At 35.0% G+C, this 20262-nt stretch overlaps 2 protein-coding genes across 2 annotated transcripts in view; one reads left to right on the top strand and one right to left on the bottom strand.

The window, feature by feature from the left end:
• Window positions 1–6040, bottom strand: part of LOC108693701 (collagen alpha-1(IV) chain) — a 26010-nt gene extending 19970 nt beyond the window's left edge. The window contains exons 1-2 of the mRNA XM_018202763.1: window positions 6021–6040; window positions 5147–5189 (exon numbers count right to left, since the gene is read on the bottom strand). Coding sequence (XP_018058252.1) covers window positions 5147–5189; window positions 6021–6040 — 63 coding nt within the window. The remainder of the gene's footprint in view (window positions 1–5146; window positions 5190–6020) is intronic.
• Window positions 6041–6704: 664 nt separating this feature from the next.
• Window positions 6705–20262, top strand: part of LOC108693702 (collagen alpha-5(IV) chain) — a 54472-nt gene continuing 40914 nt past the window's right edge. The window contains exon 1 of the mRNA XM_018202764.1: window positions 6705–7616. Coding sequence (XP_018058253.1) covers window positions 7476–7616 — 141 coding nt within the window. The 5' untranslated portion in view covers window positions 6705–7475. The remainder of the gene's footprint in view (window positions 7617–20262) is intronic.

The following is a 20262-nucleotide window of genomic DNA, read 5'->3' as shown; positions in this document are numbered from 1 at the left end:
TCTCTCTCTCTCTCTCTCTCTCTCTCTCTCTCTCTCTCTCTCTCTCTCTCTATCAATCAAATCTAACTTCTTGCACACTCATACGTCATTACTTGCACAGATCGCGCAAAGGGGGAAGCAGAAATCAAAGCTGTGCGTAGAAATTACTCGTGTCGACCGGTAAACCTAACTAGGAAGAAAAGTGATGAGAGAGTGGAGGTTCCGTCTCAATGATAAATCCATTCGTTTAACAATGAATCGCTCTATAGATAGAGCACACTATAGACAGAGCATCACGCAGCGAATCTGCAAACCGTGAAATTATCTTGTCCAATGTTACACGATTCATGAGTTATGTAGATGATAACTGACAGGTCGAGCTGATGCGGGATGATGACGGATTAGGAAGTTGCTTAGCACTTTCAATTTCGGATATTAATCGTGCGCAACGAGTCGCTCTCTTATATTATAACGATGTGTATCTATGAAAAATGCGAAGGAAATGATTGGAATTATATTTCACAACTGTGAAGTTTACAAAAAAGATGAAATATCAAATGCGATTTTTTACCAAATTTTATATGTAAAATAACTTATATATTTAAGTAATTATTTTTAAATTGTAAATAAATTATTAAAAATGTTAAAGAAATTATAGAAAGGTAACAAGACATTTCACAGAAAGAATTGTGAAAAAAACGAAGTTTTTGTTTAATAAAAATCGCCTTTAAATTCATTGATACTTGATAGGTCATTTTGTATATTAAAAAAAAAGTTAATATCTTCATTATCAAAAGGATTCTCTCTTTTATGAACAGAATTTTAAAAGTGCAACCTCATATTTTCGCGTTAAGCGAAGAGCTTTATTCGCCACGAAAAAACGGTCCAGGTTGAAAATCATGCACATTAACTTTGCATGACGCAACACCGTGACCAGGTCGGGTTAACGTCCTTCGAGAGAAATCAAGGCTCGGATACTGATCGATCGATTTGCAGCCATTACACCGGCGATTGACGATGGATAAGCAGCAGTTGAGAGACCGTTGACTGAAGAAGCAAACGACCCTACGAAACCGGCTGCTGATTGAAATTCGTTCGTGCGAGGAATGATCCACGACGGTCAGCAGCAATTTTGTTTAACGAAATCGCTTAACCCAATTCTCTTATTTTAGATACGAGATATCTTTTCGTGACGGTTCAAGAATTATCCCTTTTATCGCCTATCTCGGCCGCCTTCGTCAATCCGCGATTACGCAACGCGAAGTATATTGTGACCGACCGCGATGGCTGCGTGTCCCTCCTTCTGTTCCCCTCTTTTCCTCCCCTCACCGACGACCTTCTTCTTCATCTTCCCTTCTTCTCGTCTCGGTCCTCTATTTCTTCTTTTTCTGTACCGCGTCTCGGCCCGCCCGCGTCTCTTTTTCATCTTTTGCCGTCACATTCGAGTCCAGCGTGCTTAACGACCGCGGCCAACGCTGACGTTAACTCTACGTGGGACGGAGTATACGCTAATTCGTTACTCGAGATTTTTTCTGATCCCGAGGCGGCACCACGCGTATTCATGAGCATAAATGCAGCGTCGGATGACGGGATTCCGATGCGTCCGCCGATTTTAATCTGCCTCGTTAAAGCAAGCGGGGAATTTATCGGGGACGTATAGAGGGACACGAAGGAATTTGCAATTCAATTAATTAATAAGTCAAAGTCGCCGATACAGAATTCGTTAACTAGATAATAAAATAAAAATAAATACAGATTGTCGTTTTTATTTATTTAATAATTATACATTAATAAAAAATTACAAACTTTCTCTTAATCTTTATTGAATCTTTAATGAATCTTTTTAAAAATCTTCTCCGAAAATCGCATATTAATATCGATTAATAAAGTGAAATAATTTCAATTAAATTTTTTATTAAAAAAATTAAAAAAAACGTTAAATATAGTTAAATATTGTCATTTTTAATATTAGTATTTATAACATTTAATTTAATGACAATTACATCGCGAATTATCTATAGATATTTTTCATTCTCATTGAATTTATCAAAGTAGCACTAGTGATATTAGAAAGAAATAATTTCGTTGAGAATACGTGCAGTTCTTCGAATTCCAAATCTCAGATGTCAACTGTGCTCCGATGTCAAATAATCACTAATTCCTGCGTGACACACCTTACGCGACGAAACCATCAATTAGTGAGATTCATGTTTTGTACAACAGGATATTTCTCCCCATGTGCGTTTTATTACGCGAGAAATTTTCGAGCGAAAGCGAAATCGCACAAGAAATGAGGAAAACAGGTGCAAACGAGAGTACGATACTGTTTTAACCTAGTGCGCCCCCACAGTCCTCCGACGAGTCTGCGAGACTCGGGGAAATCAAGTCTCAAGCGCGCTCAATTGTCGACTATTTCCAGTAGTGACTAATAAGCTGGCTCGCGTGTACGATGCGTGTACACGTGCGCGTACGTGGCGGTGGTAATAAAATTACAACGAGCACAGTTACGGCGCCGTAGGCGGACTGGTCAGTATAAGAAACGACTGCCCTATTTCGGATCTAACACCTTCCCGTTCCTGCCGCCCGAGGAAGTATTAAAAAATCACGGTGGACTTATAATGAGAATGCAGAAGATCAGACCGGAACTAAAAGGTATAGTGAATTGTCCAGCGATTTTATTGGTTACCCATCTTTGAAACGATCCGCATGATCTAGGTTTACGAGAGAGTCATCTCGAAAGACTAGGATGTCTGTTAGATGCCATTTCTGTGAATGCCCTGTTTCATAAATCGAAATCAAATCGATATCAATTGATTTTTCGGATCGTTTGATTTGATATCTACTAGATTTTCTATTAACCTTCGAAGAAGATCGACATTTTATTAATACAGCGTTGATAAAAACGTCGATCTTTTCGATACAGCATTGATAAAATGTCGATATTCTTTCGAAGGTTAATAAAAAATTTAGTAGATATCAAATCAAACGATCCTATAAATCAATCGCTTTCAAATCGACTTGTGAATCTGAGATGTTTAAATAGCTTTTTGTATATTTGGTAGGAGATTGTTGAAATAAGCAATAATTCGTTTACTTTTTCCATAATCTTTATAGATCGTGTATATAACTTAGAGAGAAAGAGAGCGAGAGAGAGAGAGAGAGAGAGAGAGAGAGAAAGAGAGAGAGAGAGAAAGAATTTATAGTTTATTACAAATTAGTATAAACATCACGTGTTAGACAGTATGCAGAAGAACCCTGCTGACGTCATTTCACAAACAGAACCCTAATGCTTCCTACTGTGTTATTCAGCTGCCGAGCATTCCAAGGAATTAGACCGAAGAAAGGTTGCGAAAGGGCGGCGCGAATAGATATGACAGAAGGAGAATCTGATAGTTGGGCGTTACCACTTCCAGCGAAAGTTACTAAGTGACATACGTTAATTATAAGACTTGATAGAATGAACGAATAGAATTCGATCTCAATAATTTTGAATATTTATTTTTAATGATTTTTAAAAACTCGAAAATTATCAAGTTTTAGAAAATTTTAGCGTTTTTATAAAAATCTTCATCGATTCTAAATGTTCGGAAAACACTTTTATCCTAAATAGTCATTGAAGAATCAATTCTACGAATAAATATGATACTGCTTGAGTCTTATTTGATAAATATTAAAGCCGTCCATGTTAATTTTAATAATTCAAATAATATTTTTAATAGGATATGAATAACATTCTTGAGATACGTATATATCAATGATAAAAAATTCAATATTAAAAAAAATTGTTGTACTTCTTGCACAATAATAAAAAAGTCAGATATTAGATTGCATAATCGAATAATAAATAAACAAATCTGATTACTATCTATTGTCTTCGTAAATTTCGTCATATTTACAAGCGCGATATAGGGACCGATTAACGTAGCTCGAATTAGCGAAATCCTCGTCACTTTTATTACGTTCTCTACAATCACCGCTATATTTGTCACACGTCTTGGTAATTTTCCATAAAACGACTCTTATCGCCGAGTAGTAGTATGTAACGCGCTTAAAATACAGACTCCGCCACTTAGATGAACCTCCCCTCCCCTCTTCCTTTTATGACATTTCCTATACGAACGAAGTGCAATACATAAAGTACCGTTTTTGTGCTTGAACTTGCATGTGTAAGAGTACTCGAAATTATCAAAAGAAACAACATTCTGACGAGATGCAAAATAACGATATTTTCAATCATAATCCAATGATGCGAAAACTCTTCGAAGAATTAAAGTTCGATCGTCATTTCTTATCCTTCATTACATCATATATCGTGCAATCATCTCTAATCTTAACGTATCGGCAATGAACTGTGAATTGAAACGTGAGAAATATTTTTTATAAATATCTCTCTATCGAGAAAAAATGAGACTATGCGTGGGTGCACACGTGCTGCGATTGTGATAAATAAAATATCTCTTCATAGGAGTTCGGTGTTCTCAAATCTCACGCGTTTCCGAGATTTATGAGACAACAAGGTACGATCCCATCGACTGAAATGCGACCCTTTTCAAATTCTCAGAATTAGCTACTCTCAGCGAATAACAAAATCGCAACGCGAGTGCGCCGCGACTTGGATGCACGTGCTGAGAATGCACTGAGATGCACTAGTTATGCGTCGGAAGTGCGTGCATACTCGAGAGTACACACGCGTGCGATCGCACTGACTTGATGAATGGACCAACTAAATAATGCGAGCAGGTCGAACCGGTCGTACAATGTACCGCAAGATCGCATTACATATCAACGTGAAAAAAACATATTATATTCACAGATCTCGACTTGATTTTCCCAATGACGCGCAATTATTTCTTGCGATCTGTTGAAAGACGTCGATCAAAATTAATGTCGATGACCATCTGTTTTTGTGAATGATCGTGAATGATAATATAACTAAAATTTTCGATAATATAACTAAAATCACATCATATTGCAAAGAATCAAGCAAGCATAACACATTGGAAATATTAAAATAGCGTAATTAAACTTAGAATAAGACCATATTTTTTTTCGGAGAAAAAAATGGATTTTAAAAATATAAGAAAAATTATGATTTAACATGTTATTATGACATTTGATACTTCCACAGACACTCGTGTTAAAAAGAAAATCGAAAGCTTTTACATACCCCACTAACAATCCCGGCCAGGCAGACTGCGGATGCGACGAATCTGAAAGTAGAATTGCGCCGAGATATTATTCCGATAAATATTGCAGATATCGTTGAACACAATATCGTTACAGAAAGGAATTAAAAAGGAAGAGTGAAAAAGCCATAAGAAAAAAGATAGAAAAGCGATCTTTATTTGAACAAAAATTTTGCATTACACTCGATTCTTTCGGAAATAAATTCCAACAATTTTAAAATTTCCATTTTTGCGATATTACTTGAAAAAAAAAAGATAAATATTTTGCACATCACTTAAAAAGTAAAGCTGATAACTCGATAAAGTCAAAATGCGAAGCGAACGATTTCATAAGGGACCGCTGCATCTCGTGGAGATCTAACGTCATTGAGACAGGAAGTGGAGTAAATATTCGAAGTAAAGGAACTTGAGTAGGAAAGGAAAAAGAAAAAAAACTCGCGCGAGCGAGATGAAAAAACGCGGAAGACATGATTTGCGACTGCGTCGGAGCTAGTCCGGGAGGACGATCTCCTGCGCGCACGCGAGTTCGCTTCTTGCGATCGTCCTTGGGGGGATTCTCTCACCTTTTCGCGGAAGCCCGCGCGCAACGGGGGTGAAACTATCCCTTCCGTAGGACAGAGCGAGATCGGCACGGTCGGGCCAGTCCGGCGACAAGCCAAAAACAAAAATGAATTGCAAAGGAAACACCCAGCAGACGAAGAAAGAGATGAAGAAGAGAAAGAAGAGGTAACGAAAGAGAGGACGAAGAGGAAGTAGCGGTTGTAGAAATCTGATCGAAGAAAGAAATCAGTGTATCATGATCAGTGTAATATGAGACGGAAATCGAGGAAAAAATGAGATCAATATAAAACTCACCGCAATCCTAACCGGGTCATGTCGACCTCCCTATTCCTCGATGGGTCTAGGGAGCCGAGGAAGCACAGGCTAAAGCACCGAGCACCGCACAGACAGGCAGTCACAAAATATCGCGCAGAACCGGGCACCGAGTAGACCGATGGTGTGTGCAGACCGTCCCATCCAGGGAGGTCTCTGAATGGACTCCGGGTGGAGGGAAGGAAGGAAGGTGGAGGCGGCGGTCGCGCCGAGCCACGCCAGCTAGAATTCCTCCGCCGAAAGGACCGGGCCGAGAAGAGAGTGCCTTCTCTCGGCCTTCCGCGACGGGCGACGTCGCGAGTTCAGGCCTCGCTTCGGCTCGCTCGTTTTCCCCGATGTCGACGGGGGATCGCCCCTCTTTCCCTGTTTCCTTTCTTCTTCTCTCGCTCCTGTGAGAAGAGGGCGATCGTGGTCTCCTGCCTGGTTGCCTCCGGTTGAACTCCGGGTCCGCGAGACGGGAAGAAGAAGAAGAAGAAGAGGAAGAAGAAGGCAAAGAGTGAGCGAGGGAGTGCGCAAGAGGAAGGGGAGGAAGCAACGAACGCGGAGTACCGTCTCTCCAGGGTTGGTAGGGGAAGAAGAAACAACTGAAGAGAAAAGAAGGAGGAGGTAGAGAGGACCAAGAGAGGAGTAGGAGAAGGCGATGGAGTGCCGCTGGCCGGCTCCGAGCCGAGCGTTTGCTCACGCGGTCGCGCGTCGCACGAGGACTGTTGTGCGGCCGCGAGGGACCCTACCGGTATCGGTCGTGCCGGTTCCGAGCTGCCAGCAGTGCCAGCCCGAGTCAGCCCGAGCTTACGGAACTTAGCCATACCACAGGGGGGCAGAGAGGGGCCCGTTTTGTCAGGGAGGCCGCCGAGCGTGCCGCGAGAGCTCCACGAGCGCGCAAGGATACAGCGCGCGAGAGAGAGAGAGAGAGAGAGAGAGAGAGAGAGAGAGAGAGAGAGAGAGAGAGAGAGAGAAAGAGAGAGAGAGAGGGAAAAAAAGACCGACCAGAGAAGACAGTGACGGAAGGAGAAAAAGCGAGATAGTCAGAGAGGGTGGGAGAGACAGAGACGAAGAGGAAAGAGGAAGAGAAGAGAGAGAGCGAGCACCTCCTCCGCCGCCTTCGGGTCTGCTTTGTGTCCGCCCGTCTGTGTGTAGCGATCAGGAGGACGGGCTAACCGGGCCGTCTGTCTGGCCCTTCGCACACGCGGTGCGTCGACAGGCTGGCCGACGACGAGCTTAGCGGCACCGTTTCAGCACGATATTGCTGAGCCGCACGTCGTCGCCGCTGAAACTGACGAGAACGAACTTGGAGATACCGCTCTCTCGGAGGCCGCGAGAACGAAGAAAGGATCGGAGGTGAGACAACCCCTGGAACTATCCGCGAAACCTGCAGATTTGATCGAAAGATAGAGAAGAGGAGGAGAAGGAGGAGGAGGAGGACCCCAGGCTGGCACGATGCGGCCCAGGGTCGCGTCAAGAATCATTGGCGATGCGAATCACGGAATCTCGCGGCCTGTTCCGCTTGTCCTGCGAGTCACCTGCGTCCTTGCCCTACTGGTGCACGTCGCCACGTGGATACCGATCGCCGAGGCTGTGGTGAGTACGAAACGTCCTTGGAATGTATCGCGCACCACCGCGAATTCGTGTCAATAATTACGCTGAAACGCCTTTCGACGAAATGCTTTTGTCTTTGGGGGATGATAGGAGTTACGATCGAGCGATGGTCCGGCGCGAGAAATGCATGCGATATCGCGTTAATCATCGTGAATATTCTGAAGGATCGTTAAAGACCAATGAGTCAGGTGGATGACACGCGGTAAGCTCGATAGTGGGATTGATGGAAACATCAAAGTTCGAAGTCCGTGTAAATTGGAGAACCGGAAATTGAGCGCACACTAAAGATCACGTTGTGACGAATTTCTACGCAGCACATTTTTATGCGTCGATCGGATTACCGCTATTCAAAATTGTCAACATTGAGGTCGTAGTTATAATCGAAACGAATCTGAGGATATTGTGATTACATAATTCATTTGCAATAATCTCTCTTATGTATCTCAACTATCCATCGTGATAGTAATCATTTCTCATATAATTTCAATGGAAATTTCGAATGTTTTTATTAAAGAGTATTTTGGAAATTTGAAGTAATCAATTTCTCTAAACAATTATCTTCTTCATTGTCTGATATTAATCTTTAACAGAATTGTCATATGATCCCTACTGCTTTCCACATTTTAGTCGGCCATATTGGAATCGCCATTTTGGATTTAAGGGTTCTGACATCGAAGTCAACAACCTCAGAATTTGTTAAATAATAAACTATATAAAAAATATCTTTTTAATTTAATTTCTTTTTTGGCATCTTGTTATTTTTCTCATATTCTATTTATTATTTTTATATATAGTATTATTAGATAATAGTTAGAGTCTTTAATAATTTATGTTCTCATTTTACTTCCTACCATCTGAGAGATGATTCATAAGCGCGAAAATTGGTTGTCGCTACCAAAGGCTCGCACTTTGAAGTACATGATAAATTTCTATAAAAGTCAGTTCTAGTTGAAGCAAATTTCAACGCTATTTATCGAGCATCTATTTATAGTGAAACACACATAATGCGAAAATTACAGCCGCACTTTTTTTACTTTTGACCCAAATTGACCCTCTTTCTCTCCCACATACATGAATCTTTACGACTTAACATTCGAACAGTCAAACGTTTAATTTTGGAAACCAATAATTGTTTTATTTATTTAAAAAGGAATTATTTGATAATTGAAAAGAGAATTAATTGACTGAAGTCTTGTTTTAGATTTCAATATTTGCGAATAATTGAATAATTGAAATTTTTTTCTTATTTTTAATCTCCAAGTTTTTCTGCATTTACTGCAGATTATTTCTTCCTTTCTCGTCTCTATTTCATTCATGAAATAAGATACTATTGTCCTATGCAGTCATCAACTCTCAGCCGTTCCAATGCTAACGAACGTGGGTGTGTTTTGCTAACGTAGCGGATGGCGACGACATACCAGAGAAATAGTTTGATATCGCTCCACATCTGGGACAACTTCAATCACTCTTAGATAGATTCTACGGAGCCTAATTCTAGCCTTTCGTACTAACCGGACAATGCGTGGGAATATCAGAAGAGCTCTTTAAATCATTGACCTGCTGTTATGTCGTGGCATAAATATTCGCCTCTCGAAATTAATTTCGGAATTAATTTCATCTATCGCTCGTCAATTCAGCGCCGAAATGATATTATCTCAATATCCTGATAATCAATCGCTTCATCTGACTAATTATCTGCAATCTTTTTCCTTCTTTATTTATTTTTGTTCGCAATTACACGCGTCAATTTGAAATTTATATAGTATAATTCTTGAGTATTAGTGATCAATTCATAAAATTAATGAAATTAATGAATTATAAAATGTTTTATTTACTTTATTTTTAACTGATAAAAAAGTTTGATTTAAAATTATTTAATTTAAGATTATTTAATTATAAGTCTTTAGTGTGCAAGATACTGATCTATTATTATATACTATTTTTTATTATATATTATTATATACTATTATTATTATTCTCGTTGCAACTGCTTGAGTTTTTGAAGTTACATTGACAATAAAAACATAATTTTCATATTAAACGAATAAAATTCAGACGATCATATTTACTTCTATTATGTAGTTCTTGATTTTCGATCACAGTATTAGTGTTGTAAATAAAATTAGATAGATAGGGGAAAAATTAGATTAATAGAAATATTCGAAAAATTTATATTTTAATCCTAACAAAACGCCGATGACAAAATCATCACTTTATATCTTTGAACGCATCATTATGGATTTGGCATATATTATTCATGCTTATTGAAGCGAGAAATATTCAAGATTCGAATATCTTGCCTTGAGACGTTATTAGATTACAATGATTTGAAATTATTAATCGTAATTATTTACATACAATATTCCAAAATATTCGCAACATAGTAAAAAAAATTAGTTTTTTTATATCAATCTCATACTATGTCGCAAATTTGAAAATATACGCAGTTGTTAAAAAAACACGCACTTTCCTTAGTAATATATTAATTAAAGCACAGTCGATAGAAATATTTTTTGCGTGAAATTTACAATAGAATAATACTGATATATAATAATTTTAGAATGATATAACATATTTACACGAAAAAAAATATTTATGAAGAAATTATTGAGAATTAGTTCAAGATTTGCGTTTCTCTCTCACAATCAGAACAAATCAGTCCCATAGAATCAGTCTCCACAGGAGGTAGATGACGAATGTGATGTGATTCCACTATGAGCACAACGCGCAATTAGCCAATACAAAATTTCGTATAACAAACCGGTTCGTATAAAGACCAGAGGGAAGACCGAGCGATGTGTAACGGATGATTAAATCGGGCGTGAAACCGATAGTAACATAAGAGACCCGTGTGGAAAGCATCCATCAACATGACTCTGGGCGCCGTGTAATCCGAGAGCCTGAAACTGCAGCTATTCGACATAATCTCGTTGCAAAATAGACGTTATGGCATTTCAGTTAATCGATGACGATGCGTGTATCTATATGCTGACTATAGAGTACGCTCCTCCATTCCAGCTCCACTTTCCGTAATATCGCGAAACGTCAATATCTTTCTAGCTAAATCTCGAAGTGCTTTATTGAGAAAATAATTGGATTCACGATCAATTTGTTTCATGTAATCGACCAAGAATATATACTTCTTGAGTTATGACGTGAATCATACTTCTAATATGATAATATTTACTTCTTGGTCAATTATATAGAATTGTGGAGGCAGTAATACGAAGAAAGGAAAGTATGATTTTATTTAATTATTAATAATATGAATAATGTGAGATACACATTTAATGTAATAATACTTATTCATATGAAAAATAATTTGACAATATTTCTTACAGTATTTATATTTATTACTCTTGTGCAAATAATATTTTTTTTATTCAGATTAGATAGCAATCAACATAATAATATACTCAATGATAATTTGCATAATTTACACAAAAACAAGTTATATTTACCGATGTCGTTGAAGTCACCCGGTAAACAGATACGTGGGCGATTTCGACGCCCGGATAGAGGACGTATTTTCGTCGGGGAAAACGTGAAAGAAAATTTTCGGCATAATAGAAAAGTGGGCATTGCCCAGTAGTCAGTGAGTCTGCGTCTCCTTATTTCTTCGGATAGGTCACTCACCATTGTATCAAAGTCATTCAAAATCGTGAGAACTCGCTTCACAATGAATTGAATCGACCTTTCATCTGACATTCCAGCTAGTATAACACAATGAAATTTTGCACAGACTAGAAAGAAACGTACAATAAATAATATATCAATAATAATAATATGTATCTATCAAATCTATAAATAATTAAAGTAAATTAAAATCCTAAAAACTTTCAATCATTCAAATAAAAGGTTAAGATTTTAAGTTTTTCTTTTCTCTTTTTTTCACATAAAAATATCTTTGATAAATTATAATGCTACCCAAACAAATTTATCTACACCTACAATATTTAACATTATCTTCTACTTTGAATTTCCAAAATTCTAATGAATTCGTAATGAATCATTGTAGATAGTATCTTGTTCTAGTACGCCCAAACTCTAGCTATAATAGCTATATTTATTTTTTGGTCGACGCAAGAACTCAGATAAAGATTCATTGCGTAGGTTTTTTATTACTAAATTATTCAGCAAAAGATATATATCAATATATACATTGCTACGCTTTGTTTTTTGTCTGGCTCGTGATATTATTAAACTTTATTATACATTCACAAAAAAAAACAATTACATTATGTTAAAATTATATCAAAAATATTGAATATAAAGGTGAAACATTTGACAAGAAAAACGACGAAATTATATTATTTATCTCTACAGAACGAATTGGAGAGAACATTCATAGCTATTTATTTTTATCTATATAACATTACAGTAGCGTAATAATATATCACAACAGCGTGAAATAAAATACTTGCGTAACCTTGTAGAGAAATGCCTAACGCGATAATACAATATAAGGATATTTATTGCAAGCGGCAATATTACGAAATAATTTGCAGAAACCGTAATGTAGGTTGAAGATGAACTGTATGAAGAGAGTCTGCATGCCGTTGTTGCGATAACGATAAAGCTTTCCTGTTTTTCTCCTAAAGGAGACAAGCATTGTGGGTTGTGCGTAGTCTGGATCAAATATTCATTTTGCAGACAAAGAAACATGACAAAGTGTTAGACGAACATCTGTCGTGAAGTGTACCACGCTGTCCACTTCTAAATAGTCTCTTAAATCGGGGTCTAGGAATTAGAAGAGAGTGTTTTATAATGAAATGATTCATGCTCGGAAAGGAAGCTTTGTAACATTTAGGCACACGCATTTGATACGTGTTGTATTATTTAAGCCTATTATTATAGTTTAAAGAAGGATGCTCAGAGCTGTCTTAACATATTTGCTAACAATAAAAAACTCGAGATCTGAAGATAAACCAAATATGTTTTGTCTGTATCATAAACTTACACCCACCGCATCGATCCAATATTTCGAAATGTTATATATCGCTCTGCGTGGTTTCCCAAAATATGTCCGCGTTAAAAGATTACGTTACGGAATATGTAAAACAGTTTTATCTACGTGCTTATACACCGCGGAAATCGAACAAATAATATGTATTCTATTTTATATAACGTAATTCTACTTTAGAAAAGCCATATTCGTGTCTAGCCTACACCCAGTCGTCATTAATTAAAAATAATGAAAATAACAAACATTAATGTTATAATTTTGCACTCAACAATATAATTATGTAATATAATGTAAAAACCAAAACCAAAAACCTATATTTATATTGTTGAAGTACGAATTATAACATTAATGTTATGTTACTTTTAATTAGTGTTGATTGAGTTTCTTTGTCTTATTATTTAATGCAAGAGTAATTTCATTGCACAAAATTAAATTAAAACAAAATTTATTACAGATATACACTATATATAAAAAAATATCTACGTGTGTAATTAACTCTTGCGCTAATGCTCTTCCTTTACTTTAAATTATTATCGCGACTCATCGTATGTACTTATAAATTCAACTCTTTAATTCGCTTTATTGGATAACAGTGCTTTTTCAACATTCCCGTGAATGACATCACGTTTTCACGCAATTGAACCCAAACACATTGTTATTAATCTTCCGTTTTGTGATGACATCTGATAGCATAAATGACAAGGCGGCAATTTTAAAGGATACATTTAACAGCAGCTACATATTTCGTATTTGAAAGCTAACTTCGAATCTCTCTCGATGCATTTTGTCTAGACTTGTTAAGATGATATACTATTGAATACGTCATCGTGAAGAAAGGAAGCCATTAACGGTCAATGACATATTGTAATATATCGTTATAATATCTCATTACAATATGGGTGTAAAATTTAACTGTAAAACAATCCAAAAGCAAAATTGTATATAGAATTCTTGTCATTACATTAATAGATAATGCGTAATAATTAATAATTCATAAACACAGGTTAAGATTGCCTTCACATCTTTTTCATTTTCATAAGTACAAAAATTTAATTAAAATATATAACGCAAACTACTCTGAAACTTTTATACTGTTTATTCGAAATGCGTTATTATAGGTATATTAATGCAATAACATAAACTTCAAACAAATGACGCTTGAAATTAATTTATTGTTATGCGAGCTTGTAATTGACTCTTATTGACTAGCCTGCCACTTTATGATGACGTGATTCGAATAAAGTTTTTTTTTGAAATAAACACAAAGATAGATTATATAAATTAATCCAATCAATGCGTTTCATAAAGATCATATAATTGCATTAATAATTTTATTCAGCTCAATCTATACAAATATATTTAAACTATATTTAAAAAAATCATATACTAATACGATATATTATAACGTTTTATAATCTATCAGATTTGGAAACTTCTCTGTTAATAATTATATATTCCCATACTTATCGTGCAGTCACGTATAATTTATTTAAAGAAACAGACTCATAGACGTCGATAAACGCGAAATAGAAAATAGATAAATGGCTCACAAATTATCAATGACACATTTGTCTTTAAGACTTGAAAACTGAGATCATCGTAATTCCTACATCGCGCAAATTCAATAATATGTGCACTTATTAAAATTACATTGGCTAATTTCATAACCATTGAAAATAATTTCTTAAATATTATATACTTAACTGATATAATCAAAATAAAAAACATAGTTTTCAAAGATATTTCATTTGTTAAATTTTTATAAAAGGAATTGTAAATTGCAAGAATTTATTCCTACACGAAACAATCTTAAAATTGGAAAAAAATGTTAATTATTAAAAATAATAAGTAGTTTAAGTTATTATAATTTGGAATATAATAGAGATATTTACTGTTATAAATATGTGAAATTTATTGCGAAACTAACTTGGAAAACAAGGAGTGAAAAGTGTGTATTACTAGTTGTTTTACGACTCGTCGGGAACATAAAATTTGCTTGTAAGACTATTTTTGTCGAAATTCGAATCTCTTGAAAGTCTTGGTTATTTTTAGAGTTATATGGAACGAATGAAGTAGCTTATGATTGTAACCGAAAATAACGAAGTAGGGATTACCTCATGATAAAATATAAATTAGCTTCGACGAGCTGGACATAATTATTATCGTCTCGTCAGTTAGTGACAATGTAGGCGCGATGATTGTTAATGACATCACGCGATGCTGTCACTTGTTACGGTGCGCGTATGATCAACTGTTATTGAAAGTGATCACATTTATTCAAAAGCATTCCTATTTATTTTCATTTGCGGCTTAATAGAAGCTCCACGAATATTATAAAGCAATTTATCTTCAAAGATAGTTCTTACAAAGTTCTTTAAAATAAAATAAAAAAAAACAGTTTTTATAAAATTTTAAAAATAGTTCTTATAAAGAATTAATTATATATTATACTAAAATTTGATTTCGGATTTTATTTTAAATATCAAGAAATATAGATCTAAAGATTTATCAGATACTATTATATATTTTTAGAGAGAATCATATAGTAAATGATTTTATCTTTTATCTTTCTCTAATTTTTTTCAAATTACAAGAAATATTATTCTCAGAGAATGCTTTTGATGTATTATTAACGTTGAATATTTAAATTACGATTAAACCGCACCAGTTATGATACATATAATTACACGTAAATTGTATCTGTCTCTTCATCCGTGATTCTTTCACGCATGACACATTCCATGCGGCACGCGTTAGGATGAAAGCAGGAAAGGCGGTCAACAGTGGCCACTGACATATTCGTATTAAATGGCTTTAGAGTATGATGTCATATGCACAAGCAGACGACTGTCTATACATATAACAAACCGCAGGCGTGGAATAATAATGTTCCCAAGGCGACTGCAAACACTAATTTGCATCGTGCGTTGTGCGACATTGGTCTCCATTATGAGTAATAGTAATATAAACAGACGTACACGTAGGCGCTGTCGATAAATGTCAAAGTTACTCGCATCAGCGACTAATATGTCGTTTATTAGAACTGATAATATTTTCGAAAATCAAGTATGATAATATTAGAGATTGTCAAATAATTCTTAAGTTTTGATTTTATTTATTTTGTGCTTCAAATATTCATGGATTTACTCATGAATTATTAATATCTAATTATAAATATATATTTTTAATTAAAATAAAAAGTTTTTTATATCGATATTTTATATATTTTTTATGTTTTTTAATGTTTCTATATATTTTTGATATTATATACCAATTCTTATATAATAGAAATATCTAAACTTTGTTAACAATTTTTATGTGTATTTTAAACTCCTCCAGAAGGAATTAAATTTTATTTATATATTTTTATCATTGGTTTATATTTGCGTAAATCAGTATTGGCGCTGACTTCTAATGCCTCGTGAATCTATGTCTTATTCTATAGTCTAAAATTATTTTCAGATCTGCATTTAGCTACATTTTTGGATACTTCAGCAAAATCTCTCTATATATCACTTATTAAAAATATAAATTTAGTAAATACGAATTTTTTTTTAAGTTAATTTTTGAAAATGGAAAATACTTGTTAAAAACGTAATATTTTTCGTTATAATCTCTCGATAATTTCAATAGGGATAGCTTGGTCTAAGATTCTCTAAAACGCACATCACGGGTTTCCAGCTGGTAAACGTATCTCATGATGGCGTGGGCGATATCCCGTGAATGATAGGTCTAAGATTACTCACTAGAGGCATGAATGAAAGGCTTCGGTCAATTCGATGAATGATTCTTCAATTAATTATACGTGTTATGATTTGGAGCGTGCTGTTTCGCAGCCGCGGTGCCGCCTGCGATTCCATCGTTACATTTCCCGGCATTACGTCAGCTTATAAATTCTCGTACTTCGCTTATATTTTATTTATCGCCTATCCCGAGATAATGAAATAAGAGAACGTAAAGTGCCTATAAAAAGAAAAACGCGATTATGCGAGACTAAAATTCCACGTTACATTTTTGCATATCATCGATGGCATTATCGTACGATTTCTTTTTTCTTCTTTTTCATGACTGCAAATTTTATTGCTTGCTATCGTATAAGAATGCTTATAAGAAGCATAATCTGTGGCGTAATCTTAATTCCCGCGTAATCGCGAACTCCGATAATTAACGCATGTTAAGACTTTCGCTGATATTAACTTTTGCTGCCCGTAAACACTTACTTCACTGCAAATAAACGATTCATTGCGGCTGATAAACGCGCGATAATATAATTCTTCGAAATCATTTCACGACGGATGCTGCACGCGAAACAAGAATACTTGTAATAACTTGCACTTAATTCTCTCGTTCGATGATCATAAAAACGCGTAAATTATATATATAGTACTATCAACATTGCACGACCGATCGCTTCATCGCTTTTCACGAAATGAAATCCCAAAGCTATCGTGTCGAATGTTATCTAGGAGCACTATATAAAGCTTTAACAAACGCTACTTTCATTTGCGAATAACGCACATTACATTTAATCCCTTCGTCATCGCTTCAAAACAGCTTACAAATTCTAAATTATTAATTAATTAGTATAAATTCCATTAGTATCTTTTCCATTAGTATTTTATTAAATCGAAGTAGAATGAGAGATTTTGCGGTTCTTAATTGTTTCTCAATTTTTCATTTTCATTTCTTAGCTATATGAAATTTTAATTTATTTTGTGCGCAATTACTATCCTTTGTCATCAAAATAGCATAAATACACCTCGGGAATATCATTAAATTCATTACCATTGCGTACGATAAGAAATTAAGTACCGAATGTAAAGCTCCACTCCGGTCGTCAGCCGGTAGTGATAAACTCCGCGCGCGGTTCATTAAATTCGTGGATCTCTGATTCATTTTTTTTCTTCTTTGCCTCATGTGCATACCGTGGACTCGTGGCAAACGCAGAGCGATGGGAGCACGGGATCGGCGAACGCGATGCAAGAATTGAGAGAGGAGCGTACCAGCATGCACGTGCGATTGGAAAACAGCGGGTTATCGGAACAACCATAAACGGCCTATCCTCCTTCACCCTCGAGCTCCCGGGCTGCCTCTTATCAACGATTGTCACACTGAACAGTTTCATTCACGTTTGTAATAAATAACTTTAGAGAGTGATGTCATTCGGTAGTCGCACCGCTTGAATCTCGTTTGGCAAATCCGTATTAATAGATGATCTGTAACATACAACCGACGATTTAGTACAATTGAGGCTTTTATTAATTTTTAGTACCGGAGTAATTGCAGTACACGATTAAATATATAATATATGACAAGATATCTCTCTATTACATGTTATATTGTTAGATATTAAAAGAGCAATGGTATCTTAAGTTAAAAAATAACATTTTATTATTTTTAATTTCCATTTGTGTCAAAATGCAGATCAATCCATTTCTGTAATTGATTTCAAAGTAAACAACGTTCATATTAATGTCTACACTTAGACAATAATAAACTAAATTTGAGTTAATTTTAATATATTTCTTCAGCTAAATGGTGATAACCTACAGAAAATAACTCAAATTGAGTATTATGAATTTAATAAGTGCATAAAATATATAAATAGATTAATTAAAGTTAAGAAAATATAAATTATATATAAACCAACACAATGATATTAATCGCAAGAACGATTTCATATTATAATTACTTTGACAATTGTTTCAATAATTTTATCAAATTATATTCTATATGATTTTGGTTTTACATTTAAATTAACTAGATGTGGAATAAATAAAGAATTTTATATATGATATAAAACTTAAGCCGAATTGGCGATTGCTCGGATGTATCTTATCCGTCACCGGCGATCTATGTGGAACATACAGGGGTGGACGCAATATCTCTTACGAAACAAATAACCTCGATGTACGCTATCGGTGAAGAAGTTGCGAGAGTTCAAAGGGTTAGGCACGATCTGTAACTTCTTTTTTGAAACTGACCGCAGTCCTGAGGAATCCGAAGTAGGGATCGATCTGGGATTTTTCTATCGACTATGAATACTCTTCTTCTTCCTCTTCTCGGAAGAGGAATGGTTTCCCTCGGGAGTAATCGGTTTATACACGGCCGGGGAATCTATTTTTGTTGGAATCATGCGCACTGCCCGAGGAAAGTTTTAACACTTTCATGGGGGGTGGGTGACCTGGAACTCTTTAAAATAGTATCGTTCATGTCTGGAAAGCCAATAGCTTTTAAATACAGATTGCCCCAGAATCCTCGATCTTAAATTCAATAGGGTATTTTATGGTCAATTTTAAGTCGATTTTATTTTAACAAAGATACTCTGGCGTATCCATAATTATAGAATTATTGTATAACATATGCAATGTTACAATATTACTGTGATTTCGTTTAACACAAAATCATAGTAGTGTATTTTATAAAAAGATTGTTATAGAATGTTTATTACATGTGCTTATTACTGCATGTGTGTATGATAAATTATGTACCAAAGAAAAATTATTTATACAGTTAAAAATTGTAATTTGCTTTTTGTGTTATGATACTATGAAATATACATAATATGAAATATAATTACAACAATAATTTTTTAAAGAAAAATTAGAATAATTAATTTGTTCAGAATTAATTTTTTCTGTGTACTCAGAGAAAAAGACTAGTAGTAGTAATTATGATAGTGACAATTGTATAAGTTTTATTTATATATTATTTTATTTATTTATGAATATTAATTCTAAATATCTTACAACTTATATATAACTGTCACTTTTATAATTGCTGTTACTATGTTTTTCATACGTTCATGACTTAATCTTAGCAATTCAAAAATTAATATTTCTTTTAAACTGATTTTTAGGAAAAAAATATCATTTATCGTATAAGACAACTCAATTCACTGAAAGAAAATTAGACACTTCATCAAATTAATCATAAAAGTCGCATGAACGAAATTTCTTCGACTCGCGTCAAATTATCTCTTGCGTTGGTTAACAAATTGCTTCGCCATCTACCAATCTTGAAAGCAACATTGCTCATCTTTACAACAGTCGTTCTTCACGAAGAGAAAAATAAGAGTCGTGACACGTTCTCGAGCTTGCGAGAACGATTAACTTCTCAACGAACTGATTCGAGAATTTCTCTCGCGGCCATACGCACCTCCCGGATATCGATTACGTACCCCAAAAATAGGGCGACTGCATATCCGTTTCTATTTCCACGACGGTCGATATCCATAGCGTACTACGCGAGATATTTTTCTCCCTCACGTGTCGCCGATAAATTAAACCGAAAAGTGGATCGACGAAGCTACATTTCGCTGCGTTTAAAAAAATTTGTGAGTTTGAGTCTTAAGAAGAAATCGTGAGTGGAATGTAGAATATAACTTATAACTTAGTGATACCTGTATAAAAAATATAATATAATTATATTTATATACCACTTTCTGTTTGTGGACACTACCATTTTTCTGTCTGAACGTGTTATAAGATTAGTACAATTATAACAATTTCTTTTAATATAATTTAAATATTTGTACGATCAATAAAATCTGTTCTAATTTTTATTTGCTTGCTAAAATTGAAGTAAGAGTTAAAATAAATCTTAAAGAGCGAGTCCTTAATTTCAAATACTGAAAATTGCTAACTTATATTGTATAATAAA

Source organism: Atta colombica, unplaced genomic scaffold, assembly GCF_001594045.1.
Source record: "Atta colombica isolate Treedump-2 unplaced genomic scaffold, Acol1.0 scaffold96, whole genome shotgun sequence".
Taxonomy (NCBI): Eukaryota; Metazoa; Arthropoda; class Insecta; order Hymenoptera; family Formicidae; genus Atta; species Atta colombica.
This window is presented reverse-complemented; position numbering and strand designations above follow the sequence as displayed.